At 50.4% G+C, this 12696-nt stretch overlaps 1 protein-coding gene across 6 annotated transcripts in view; it reads left to right on the top strand.

Annotated features, from left to right (window-relative positions):
- The window catches only part of FAM135B (family with sequence similarity 135 member B), a 280285-nt gene that overhangs the window by 185879 nt on the left and 81710 nt on the right, over nt 1–12696 (top strand). For all 6 annotated transcript variants that reach the window (XM_042923586.1, XM_042923585.1, XM_042923588.1 and 3 more), the window contains exons 5-6: nt 5046–5116; nt 9860–10033. In XM_042923586.1, coding sequence (XP_042779520.1) covers nt 5046–5116; nt 9860–10033 — 245 coding nt within the window. The remainder of the gene's footprint in view (nt 1–5045; nt 5117–9859; nt 10034–12696) is intronic.

Raw genomic sequence — 12696 nt, 5'->3', positions numbered from 1 at the left:
TTCATATCGAGAATGGTTCCATTAGCTCTTTTCCAGTGAGTGTCTGTCTGCTTTGGACGACAAAAACACTGCTTATTGCCAGGGGTCCAGAGTTCACGTTCCGGCATGCGCACAGCCATCATTGTGAACAACAGACACTTATATGGTGGCTATGCATCAAGCATACCGTTGCGCATGCTATGAGAAATGCAGATGTGAAGATGCCTTCCACCCTGGGAGGGCACGGGTCAGTGCAAGACATGGCCGTGGACAGAAGCAGTCACCGCTTAAGGCATAAGATGGGATGTTTGCATGACGGTTGCAAAGAGTGAGTGTCCAAGTAGGGTGGCTGTTTAATTTATATACACCGTGTAATCCCTCAGAGGATTTGGAAAGGCTGACAAAATGCATAGAACAGTAAAAGGAAAAACAACAATAACAACAGACGGAGCCAGAGTCAAGGAAAATCACAAAAAGGGGGCGGGGAAGCCTGGAAGCCTAAATGTAAATAGGGCTAAATGTAACAGAGCGAAATGCATGAACGTGGCACTAGGCATTGCTAATGGAAGCTCGCACATTCAGCACCAAGTTTCCCAGCAGCCAAAGCAAAAAGGATAGTTACTAACCACAAGATGCTTGGTGCCCTGAGGAGGATGAGGGGCAGATTACATCAAAAAGTCTTTGTCAACAAGGCTGCATGTTTATAGGCTTAAAAAAGAAAAGCATTTCTCAAAGCGTAATTCCTTGTTGTACCCACATCACGGTCTCCTGGCATTACTTGTTCAAAATGCAGATTCTTGAGCCCATCACAGACCTAGTGAGTCAGGCAGAGGGTTTTCTTTTGAGGGGGCAGGGGGTTGATTAAACGCGTTGAATTGTTACGGAATGGGTGAAATTTCTGCAGGAGGCTGTGAACAGCTCTTGAGACCAAGGGTGGAGAGGGCAGGGGAAAAGCAGTGAAGTAGACCTCCCATCTGGGGAAGAAAGCATCATTTCCAGAAGGATGGTGCAGGGGCGAGAGTGGACGGGAGAGTTGAAGACACAGCAGTTAGCACCATGAAGGCCCTGCCGGACACCTTATGTTTACCTGTTGTGAAAGTGGGGGGCGCCCTCAGGAATCAGGAGGAGGAGAGTTGGGATTTGGAAAGGTCCATCTGGCAAAAGTACGGAAAGTCGGGCCCAAAGCCCCAGGACATGGAGGCACTGCTAGGGTCCACGTGGGTGTTGGGGAGCACCACAGAAGAGGCAGCAACGGTAAGGATGTGTGGAAAGAGGGAGCTATGTTTTAGCCGAGGGCCTGTGGACCTGGGCTCAAGTGTGGGGGGTACAGCACATCGCATAGTCAAGAAAGTTCAGTGGGAGTTGACCGTAAGGTTTGGCCACAAAATGGGCTTGGGGTCCATTGGCGGTCCAGGGTAGCTGGGAGAAGATCACTTTTGGGAAGTGATAGAAATGCAGGCTGAGTTATAGTAACAACCACAGGATCTTAACACTAATACCACCTTATATGTATTCGACGTGTGTTGTGTGGTGGGCGTTGCACTGAGTGCTTTGCTTGGAAGGTCTCAGCAGCCCATCGCTACGGTATTGTGGTATATTTTGCAACACTTGCTTTATGGAGGAGGACACAGCGATGTAGGGAGGTGATTTGTCCAAAGTCACCTACCAAAGTGGTAGAGTGGAGATTTGAACCCCGGCAGTTTGACCACAAAAGCCTGGGTTTCTGACCAGCATGTGGACCCACCATGTGGAGTTGGTGTAGGAAGGGTCCTCTGGTGGCCAGGTCCATAGGAATTTGGAAATAACAATAATAACTAATGTTTATAAGAATGGTCTTTGGAGACGCCCAAGTGGCTCAGTTGGTTGGTTTCGGCTCAAGTCATGGTCTCATGGTTCGTGGGATTGAGTCAGTTGCACTACAACCTGAAGCTTGCTTGGGATTCTCTCTCTTCCTCTCTCTCTGCCCCTCCCCCCCACGCACACTGTCTCTCTCTCTCCCTCTCTTTCTCTCACTCAAAAAATAATAATAAAAAAGAATGGTCTTGGCTCACATGTTGTGTTAAGCCCTTTGGGTGTATTTTCTTAGTCACACAATAGCAGTGCTCTCTAAGGAGGAAGTAATATTTAACCTCATCTACAGCTGAGAAAACCAGTTTAGAGGGGCTGATTGGTGCAGGCTACAGCCAAGAATTGCACACATGTAGCTCGATGTCCGAAGCTGCCTCCTCCCCCACTGGCTGTGATGCAGCTCAGGAGAGAAGCTAAGAATGGAGAAGAGTCAGCATCATGAGCGGAGTCGAAAGCAACCAGGGAGGGAAGGCATACCCACAACACAGAGGGGATCGCACAACAAGGCCAAAGAAGCTTTGGACCCTTGACTGAATCTGGGCTGTGGGACTCACCCGCCAGCTGACCTTGGGGAGGTTGAACTGGGAATTCACTCCTACATGGAGCCTCAATGTTCTCATTTGTGAATGAGGGACAATAGTTTTGAATTCTCCGTTTTATCCACATTGGAGAAGACAGAATGGGCAGTCAGCTGCTGCATAGGAACTCTTCTGCGGATACTAGGCTACTGGTTTTATGTTCAGTGCTACACCACGCTGCTTCCTGCTGCTCAACAATGACTCTCTCTTTTCTTTCATGTTTATTTATTTTTAAGAGAGAGAGAGAGAGAGCGAGAGAGCGTGAGCAGGGGTGGGGCAGAGAGAGAGGGAGACACAGAATCCGAAGCAGGCTCCAGGCTCTGAGCTGTCAGCACCGAGCCCAGCGAGGGGCTGGAACTCATGAGCCCTGAGATCATGACCTGAGCCGAAGCCTGAGCCACCCAGGCGCCCCTAAACAATGACTCTTAAAGGGAGGTGATGTCTTAAACCAAGTGATATGCATCAGTGGCTGGGCATGTGCGTGTGCACATACAGACGTGCACAGGTGTGTGCACCTTTCCACACGTGCCCATGTACGAGGGTGTGTATTTTGAGGGAGGGGCAGGCAGCCAACTGCCAATGATTAATTGAATGGTTAGAGAAGCCAGTGACTTTATCCTGGAGCATCTTGGAATTCAAGATTTATTGAGACATCAGTAAACCCATAGCCAGGCTCAACCCTGGCCCGGGATTCCGCTCCTAGTTCCAAAGGAATTGCAGCAAGTTTAAAACTGGGGCTTACAGTGAGTTTTTCTTGCCAGCACGCTCAGGAGGAGGTTAGGCGGGTTTCCTTTGCCAGTCCCACTTCCGAGGAACGGGCGGCAGGAGGCTCAGCTGCCTGGGTTGTGTGTACGAAGCAAGGTTTGTGATTATGCAAAACAAAGCTAGCAGAGGAAGTTATTCATAGCACTTGGATCCAGCAAAATGTTAACTTTTAAATGCTTTTTTTTTCTCCAACACATTTTAAAACCCTGGGGACCTAAAGATAAATTCCATCCATATGTCTGTGCCTGAGTTCTGCTTAACCAGGAACGTGTTTCCAAAGATGCCTTTGGGTAAGAGATTTCCATCCCTGAAGGATGAGGACATTTTGCAAAGAAACAAAAACCAACAGGAGAGGGGGTGGAGAAGAGCTTTATTTATTCCTCAGGACACATGAATACTTTCTATGTGGCAGGCTCTATTCCTAGAGCTGGGGATCCAGAATGAATTGAGACTACTCTCTCCCTTAATGATGACTGATTGCTGTGGACACTGTGTGTGGGGGGGGGGTGGGATTTAGCCACAGGCCAGATGGGGATTGTCAGTGAACACCGTGAGCCTGATCCAAGTGAAGTTTGCAAATGCCAGGCCTGCATTGCCGGATCCAGGGATTTTTTTTTTTAACAGAAGCTGGAAACTTGCAATAGAAATGTGAGGTTGCCTGATTTTTGAATGTTTGCAATTTGTAAGGTGCAACTTGCAGCTTGGCGAGGACTAGACAGAAACAATTTGGGTCCTGGGCTTCCTGGTTACGAACCGGAAACAATTACAATAGGAAGCATTGAATGCCAAGATAGAAATTAGATACCAGGGTTTTGTGGGTTACAGGGTAGAAGGGCTCCGTCCAGCCTGGGTGTGGGGAAGAACTCATGCCCTGCCCCAAGTGTGCAGTGCTCACCTAGGTTTCCCCGCTGAGCAGCGGCAGCGGAAGGATCTGGTGTTGAGCAGGCATCCTTCCTGAAGGTGGGATGGTGTTGGAAGTGGGAAAAGAGGAGCAGAGGGTACCATCTTTTAGATGTAGGTGAGAAGCCAACAGGTAGAACAAATAGATTCCTTTGATAATTGACGAAAATAGGAAAGTGAAGAATGAAAGCAGCTGTGGATAGGACAGGAAATGCCAACGTGTCTCGAAGTGTAAACGGTTGAATGAAATGGACCTCAAGCCAAAAATGAAAGATCTGGGGGCGGCCAGGTGGGTCAGTCAGTCAAGTATCTGACTCTGGTCTTTGGCTCCATGAGTTCGAGCCCCACATCTGTCAGTGCGGAGCCTGCTTGGGATCCTCTCTGTCTCTCTCTCGAATAAGCTTAAGAAGAAAAAGAAATCTGCTTTCTTATGAAGCTTAGCCCTCTTGGGGGATGACCCCCACTTTCCTGGGTGTCAGCATCCCCCGCTTACACATGGACAGCAGTGCCCACCTGGCGAGGGTGCCCGAGGGCAGAGATGATGTCACCTCTAGCATTTTCCCATCGCTAGCCAAAGGGGGCTTCTTCCGGGCAAGTTCACAGCCCCCTTTCCCAGAGCAGGTGCTACAAACACTTCCCTCCTGCCGAAAAGGATTCCAGATCAAATCTGTTTGGGAAGTAAGGTGCTCAAAAGGCCTGTGCTATAGAAAACTTGCCTAACGTTTTTTTTTTGCAAATTGACTTTTTCCCCCATTTGACTCCATAAATCCCTTCCTTCTGATTTCCTCATAATGCTCACAGATCTCCCCTCCAACCAGAGTTCTGTGGACTCTGCATGGGAATTCTGCTTTATGACTAAATGACATTAACGTTGCAGTGAGGTTCTTTTCCTAAACTTTGGGAATTAGGCCAGCTACATTTTTCATCTGGGCCAGGTATGACTGCTAAATCCCTTCCACTTTGTTTCTCTTGCAGGTGGAAGAGGCACTAAGTGAAGTCGATTTTCAGCTCAAGGTGGATCTCCACTTTACAGACAGTGAACAGCAGTGAGTGTCCCTGAAGTCTCCAAATCCTGGTTTCCTTCCTCCAACGCTTCCTCGTCCCTGGGGCACCTCCTGGCCTTGAACCTCAGAACATTTCCCAGATGCCTGGCTCCCAGCAGTGGGGCTGGGAGTGTCTACACGGTCACTGTAGACTGCGTGCCTTTCAGGCAGATAGCTCAAGTGCTGGGTGCACAGACAACTCCTGACTGCTTGCCTTTAGTATCTGGCACCTTCTCATACCTGACACCTCCATTCGTTTCCGGTGCGGTATTAATTAGGTCTTCAGATTGATGACCCTATGAGGCTGCAATCCTCAAGGCTCCTTCTGAATCAGAGGAGAGCCTGCCTGGATCCCACGTCTTTGTCCCAAATATGTGCTCCTGTGCTTCAACTCTCTGAAAATTGAAAACCCGTTGACTTGTAACGTGCCGATTCAACGGGCAGGAGACAATGCTCCTCCTTCCTGAAGGACAATGCTTCCTCTCAGCCTGATCCATGGCATCCCCCTCCTGCTACTCTGGGCAGGCTGTCAGCTGTAGATTCCGTCAGGTCATAAATAAATGGTCCCTGTTTCAGGTATCAGGAAGGCCACTCGAGGGTATTACCAAAACTCTAACCTCTCATCCAGTTTATGACCTCTTCACTGCCCCTCTCCCCTGCCTGCTTCTGCCACCCCCCAGCTTCAGGCTTGTTGAGGTCAGGAAACTCCCAGGGCAGGAGCAGGGCGGTGGGAGGCCTCCTCTTTGTTCCTGCCTTCTTCCCTGCAGGGGCGTGTGGGTCTCACAAGGTCACGCTCAGTCAGGAGTTAAGGGATTACAGAGGAGCAGAGGTCATATAGGACAGGTTCAATTGCAGGCAAGGCTCAGTAGAGTTTGAATCACTGCGCCCTTTGCTCTTGGGGTATCCCTATGCATTCTTTGGGGATATACCCACTAATTAGGCAAGCTTGCTCACTCCCCCACTGTAGTTCTTTGTTGTAGATGCCTCCTGTGCCTGGGCCATTCACTCCTTGCTGGAAGTTCTTTTGGCATATTCTTCTTGAAAAAACCCATATCTGGTCCTTGGGAAATGAACAAAGGCACTTTAATCCCTCAGGGGTGGGGAACCCTCTCCCCCTGCAATCCTGCTCACTCTTTCTTTGGCCAATCCAGCCACCCTCAGCCTCTCCCCTGAGGACATATGCAAGATGATTCAGGTACCAGGACCTATGTTCCCCCAATTGTAGGGGACACAGGGCAAACACACTTGAAGATCCCTCTCACTAGGCTTATAGTTATGGGGCAGACACTCCTTTTCCCTCTGTTCTGTTAGCAGAATCGCAGAGAATTATCCTGACCACTCTTCACAAGCTAATCTGCACTTCTGGTCTCTACAACCTTTTCAGCAGAAGCATCACATCCTCCTATGGAAAATAGAAAACCAGGTGGCCAATGGTCTAATGCTGTCAGAACGACCTCCCAATCCCTTCAGAGTTCAGACGCCCTTTTGGAACTTTCTCCCCCTTCTCAAGGACTGTCCCATCCCTGAGATGTGTCTGGTTATTACAGAGTTTCCATAATGTGAGGAGTTGAGTCACATGGGGTCCTCTGAGATGTCAGTGACCTGATGTGTCTGCGCATTGAGAATGGACATCTGCTGATGTGCGGATGGTCATGTCTAATGTTTTGGGTTGTCAGAGGTAGCTGTCCATGGTCCTGCCATAGTGTCTGGGCTCAATATCACAGATTCCTCATTCTTGTCTGGCCCCCAAGGCCCTCAGGCCACTTGCTTCCCTCATCACTGCTTCTTACCTCTTTGTGAGATGGTGGACGCTTGGGAAACCTTATTTTCCTCAGGATTTGTTCTTCTAGCACCATATTGAGCTTAGAGCCCCTGCAAGAAGCTGGCTTTCTTCCTAACCTATAAACTCAGAAGTTAAGCCTCTGCCTCTGTTCCCATATGCCCCCTCAACCATCTGCGATTCCGATCATCCGCCCGTTTCTTTAACCCACCCTGCCTTATCTTCCTGTACCTGCTTCCTCAAAGACATTCATCCATTACTCCACGGTAGACATTTCCAAGCAGTCAGAGAACCCTGCAAATGATTCCATACTCGGCCTAGAAGTCATTCTCCATCCCGCCTGCCTGGCAGTCTGAATGATAAGTCATGGCAGACCCAGGAGATGAGACCATCTTGCCATCAAGATGGGAGTTCATGGAGATGGGACCAAAGTGTAGGACATTCAGCAGCCCAGGCTCTGTGCTCAGCCGCCACGAGATGCTGGTCGAATCCCTGAATTGTTGCTACATCTCAACAGCCTCATTTATAAAATGGACATTGTTATAGAACCCATGTCTCACAAGTCTGTTATGAAGATTAAGAGAGACAGTATCTCAAGTGTGTGGTCTGCCGAATCAATGTCTTCTTCCTCTCTGTGGCTTCCTAGATGCGTGTGGGGCCGGGCTTCCACGTGTCACTTCCTGTCTGTAATACAGAGCACTTAATAACAATCAGAGCAGGGGGTTTTCATGGAGTACAAGATTAGCTAAGGGGAACAGGAAGCCAGGGACTGGGGAAGAATTTAAAATGCCATATTTTTTCATTTTCCTAAATTGGGTTTAAGGATGATGCAGTGTCTGTAGCACATCCTGGGGATACGCATTAGGCTTTGAAACATGACCCAGGCAGATGGCTTCTTTAGAACCATGTAGGCCCGAGTGGAGACCAAATAGGGAAGTATGGCATTGAATATCAGGGATTTGGAAGGGCCAGAGTCAAGATCACCCTGCTCCAGTCGGCCCTCTCACACTTGCACTTGCTACTTTGCAAAGGCCCACGAGCACATGCCTGCATAGGGACGGGAAGCTCACTCCTTCCCATCAGATCCCCTTCTGTCCCTGGACAGTTCTGCCTAGGAGGAAATTCTTCTTTATTTAAGGAACAAGTCCTTTTTGTGTGCCTTTCTTCGGTTGCCCTTGATTTTAATCCTTGCAACCACTTAGGAAAATTCTCAGTCTGGATGACCCTTTAAGATCAGATAAACAAGACTCTTCAATAAAGTCATCTCTTCATCTCCAATTAAATATCAGGATTCTTTCTCTGTGTTTTGTGTTTGATCTTTTTTGGTTCCTTTATAGGAACTCAGTGCTCAGGGTGACCTCCATCGTTTCTAAATTGAGACCCCCACGAACTGAGTTTTATCTCCATTGATTGGTTCTATCCATTATTGAACACAAAGCAGCTATCACCTCCTTTAATCTGAGTTCTTTACTCCTATTGATGTGGCTTAAATTCTTCTAACATTTTTGACACCTTTGCTCCCCGACGTGTGCTTCACCTCCTCTTGTTCTAGCCTAAGAATATGTCTGTGATTCCCACAAGCTTGTGTCTGAATGGATTCCAAGTGACGAAGTCCAGTACCACAGAAGGGACTGTGGGGTCAGATGAACGTGGGTCTAGCATTTCAGTTTTGTCTCGTGACTTGGAACAAGTCACTTAACCCATGCTGGCTTTGATTCCTTATCTGAAAATGGAATAATACTAGTAAAGACCTCATATGACGGTCATAAGGATTAAGGGGAAAAGCAGTGGATTCCATTCATTGTAAGGCCTCAGTAAATTATTGTCCGAATTAAAGTGAATGTAAATGTTAATGGCTTTCTGAGACTCGGGAGGTACCCCCTTTCCCCATCCCCATCAGGTTTCTGCCTGGTAAGAGAGGAGGCTGTTGTTTGTGGTCTGTTTATGGAGTCACCCTGGGCTGCAATGATTTACTTGCCAATTTGCACACAAGCCAAGCGACAGGATTCCAGGGGGATTCCAGCCCATTGAGCTGGGTCTTGGGAGTCCGCTCCCTTCCCTTCCTCTGCCTGTGTCTCATTTCCATCTACGGAGGAAGGAGAAGTTTGTCCTCCGAATACTCTCTGAGCTCTGGGCTCTACCCATGGAAGATGCCCCATCCATGCTTCCCAAGTGCTCTGCTTCAGAGAGACTTAGAGAGCCGGAGTGATTGGCTTCCAGAACTTGAGGTTAGCACTGGAAGAGTTTTATTTAGAGAAGAATCAGCCCCTTTTTTATAACCAATGGCTCTGTTGGGCCTTGCCTTCCAGCCAATTCATCTCTTAGGAATCAGACACACCCCAGTGACAGAATGCTAGAGCAAAGGTACAGGAATCCTTCTTGAAACTCGTCAGACTATTCAGCCATTATGCTTTGGGACTCATTTATTCCTTTGGTCAGCCACTTCTTCTTTTCCATAAGCAAACATTTGGCCAACGTCTACAGTTTGCCAGATACAATGCGAAGTATTGAGACAGAAGGATGAATTAGTTGAATTTCCTGGCCATAAGAGGTAGGACTCTGGCAGAAAACCCAGACTCACGAGGCAGTGCTATGCTGGACGTTGGTTGGAGGGAGACGAGCAGCGTGGGTGGGAGGGAGGCCCAGGGCTTCAGGGTTGACGTGAGCCCTGAAAAGGGGTCTGAGCGTCTTTCCGTCACTGGCCTGACAGGGGAGGGGGTGCTTGGTATCAGTGGCAGCAAAGCATGAGCCCCGGGGCTGCTGAGAAGTAACCGTGTGATGCCTCCTGAGTTCTCTTCCTTCTCGGAGCCTCAGGGATTTCAAACCAGACAGGGTGATTGTAGGGGACGGATCAGATGATTCCTGCGTGGTGGCTGGCCCGGGGTGGGGCCATCATGCAGACCTGCCTGGGTGACAGCAGGGATAGCTTGCCATCACTCACCTGGGCTCACTCGCTTGCCTTCCAGGCTGAGGGACGTGGCGGGGGCACCCCTGATTAGCAGCCGCACGCTCGGCCTGCACTTCCACCCCCGGAGAGGCCTGCACCACCAGGTCCCCGTCATGTTCGACTATTTCCACCTGTCGGTGATCTCGGTGACCATCCACGCGGCCCTGGTGGCTCTGCAGCAGCCCCTGATCAGGTATGAAATTACGAACATGAACGCGGAGGCGTGGGGCGCCGCCCTGGATTTCTCGTTATACTCCTTCCACGGCGCAGCTGAGGGGGGCCGGGCTGGCCGGGATTGATGGGCGCAGACCAGAGGGGCTTCTCCCAGGAGGAGGGTCTAGGCTCTGGGCCTCCCTCGGGGGCAGGGGAGAGGTGGGCGGTGGGCGGCGCAGAGAGGGCATCAGGAGTCCAGGGCGCGTGGGCAGGGAGCCAAGGGGCTGAATCTGCCAGCAACGGATTACACCTGGCAAGACTAGATTCGGATCGGACCTGGGCCCTGCACCTGGCTTTGCCTTTTCTAACCGTGCCTTATCTGAGAAGTCACCACGTTTCCCTGAGATGCACGGTCTTCCTCTCTAAACCAGGAGCACTCGTGTCCCGTGCACAGATCTTAGTGGCTCTCAAACAAGGGTAGTGGCTAGGCGCGGGACAGGGACTCTGTTTTCTGCGCCCCTCCCCAGGTTGCCATGTGTTCAAATGCAAGGCCACCCATATGGCCCTGTGTTCACTCTGTCAGTGAAGCCCTGTGATGCACTGAGGCTTAATGCATCCTCAAGAGGGGGCTACAGAGCTGGAAACAGTGAGCATGTTCCTCGTGTGCCTGGCATGGCCTGCTTTGTGCACCAGGTCACTTCCTAACCTTGCCTGTGCATGTGGGCATGAGGTGGTCATGCGTGCAAAGAGACAGTCAGGGATAGAATCTTGTGATGTGGAGTCTCAGGAAGGAGCTAACGTTCCAGTGCCCCTTTTAAGGAGAACTTCTTACTACTGGTGGTTAATATGCATGAGACTCCAGTCCCCACTGATGGTTGGGTAAGAGCTTGGCTCCGATCACCTGCTGGGGTCAGTGACTAGGAAAGGAGCCGGGATCCTGGCCGGCTGACGGGGCCCGCAGATGCTGCTCCTGGAGGCCTTTACCCAGTCCCCGTGCCCCTCAGCCGAGCCCCACCCCAGGCTCTGCTTGCTGTGGGGGCTAATTCAGACACTGATCTGAATGGTGGACAGGATGGATATATGTCTAATCAACCATAATCCCCAAACTGAGAAGTGTCATCCAGAGATAAAAAGTAAGTGGGCTGGGGTGCCTGGGTGGCTCAGTCGGTTAAGCGTCCGACTTCAGCTCAGGTCATGATCTCACGGGCCAGTCCGTGAGTTCAAGCCCCGCATCGGGCTCTGTGCTGACCGCTCAGAGCCTGGAGCCTGTTTCGGATTCTGTGTCTCCCTCTCTCTCTGACCCTCCCCCATTCATGCTCTGTCTCTCTCTGTCTCAAAAATAAATAAATGTTAAAAAAAATTTAAAAAAAAAAAAGACTAAGTGGGCTAAGGAGCATGGTGAGAAGGTTTCTGAAAGAAAGGGTGCATTGCATATGCTGGGCCTTGAGCAGTGTAGGGTTTTGACGTAGGGAGAGCCCTTGGGGAGTTAGCTCAGAGCCCATGAAAGGAGCCAAGGGCACTGAGGGTGGAGGGGCTGGCATCATGGGCTGTGCGTGTGCCGTGCCTGGCCTCCAGCGCTCCGCTGGCAATGCGGACATTCTCCTGCCCATCTAGGGTCGAGCTCCTCCAAACTGGGCCCTGAAGAAAAAGGAGACACCCCTGTAAGGAAGACCATGGGAATATTCATTGTTCTTTCTCAATCGCTATATCGAGGGCCTGCTGTGCCCCAGGACCAGTGTTAGGGTATGCACAGTATATCCCACGGGGGCAGCTAAGGAGATGTTGCGATAGACTTCCTTGTCTGCATTTACGGTGTTATTATACGCCAAGTGCTGCTCAGAGTTTGGCAGAAAATATTAACAGCAATCATAGGTATAATCAAAGGAAAGCAGACCTGAATTTGGGAAATTGCAGGAAAAATAGAATCCAGAAAGGGGGGGCGGGCATGAGGATCCTGCAGAGATATTCCCTGGCTGTGTGCTCGCTCTGAGGCTTGGCAAAAAGTGGCCTTGATGCAGACTTCAGGACACAGTCTGCCGTCAGTGACACGGGGCTGATGGCGGGAGGTGGTGTCCTATGAGTGGCTGGCTGTCACCTGGTGGAAATGAGGTGATAGCCACGCCCCCCCCATCCCCCGCCCCGGGCCCCCCAGCCCTGGGCCCAGGGTAGGAAAGAGGAGTGCCCTGCAGGTGGTTCTGGGGCCTGAGACTGAGCTGTTGTGCCTCAGCTGGAGTCAGGCCTGTCCTGTTGTCTGCAGCCACCAGGTAATTCCTGGGGGTCCTCGGAGTGATGTGTAACTGCTGTAGACATCTGTTTCAACATTGAAGTAATAAGGAAGGAGAAGGAAGGGAGGGAGGGAGGGAGGGAGGGCACTTACGAAATGGGCAGTGATATTAATCCAGCAGAGATGAACAGAGTGCAGTGAGATGAAGTTCATCGTCTATGCTGCACATGGTGACCATGTGCTTGCTTAGTGGTGGGTGGCCTAAGCTTGACCCATTTCTGGAGGGGCCAAGCCAGGAAGCTCTGGGATGAACAGATCAGATCTGGGACCTTAAGAGGCTTAGAGTTTGGCAGGGCAGAAACATACGTAAGTAACTCTAGTTCAGCAAGGGAACCATCCTGGGAGTGGGAATGTGATGGAGGGTGGGGTTGAACTGTTGGCTTTGGGGTCAGAGGGATCTATTCTGAGCCCCCTGCTGA

This window comes from Panthera leo, chromosome F2 (assembly GCF_018350215.1).
Source record: "Panthera leo isolate Ple1 chromosome F2, P.leo_Ple1_pat1.1, whole genome shotgun sequence".
NCBI classification, from domain to species: Eukaryota; Metazoa; Chordata; class Mammalia; order Carnivora; family Felidae; genus Panthera; species Panthera leo.
Note: the sequence above shows the minus strand (reverse complement) of the source record. Positions and strands in the feature narration are given on the sequence as shown.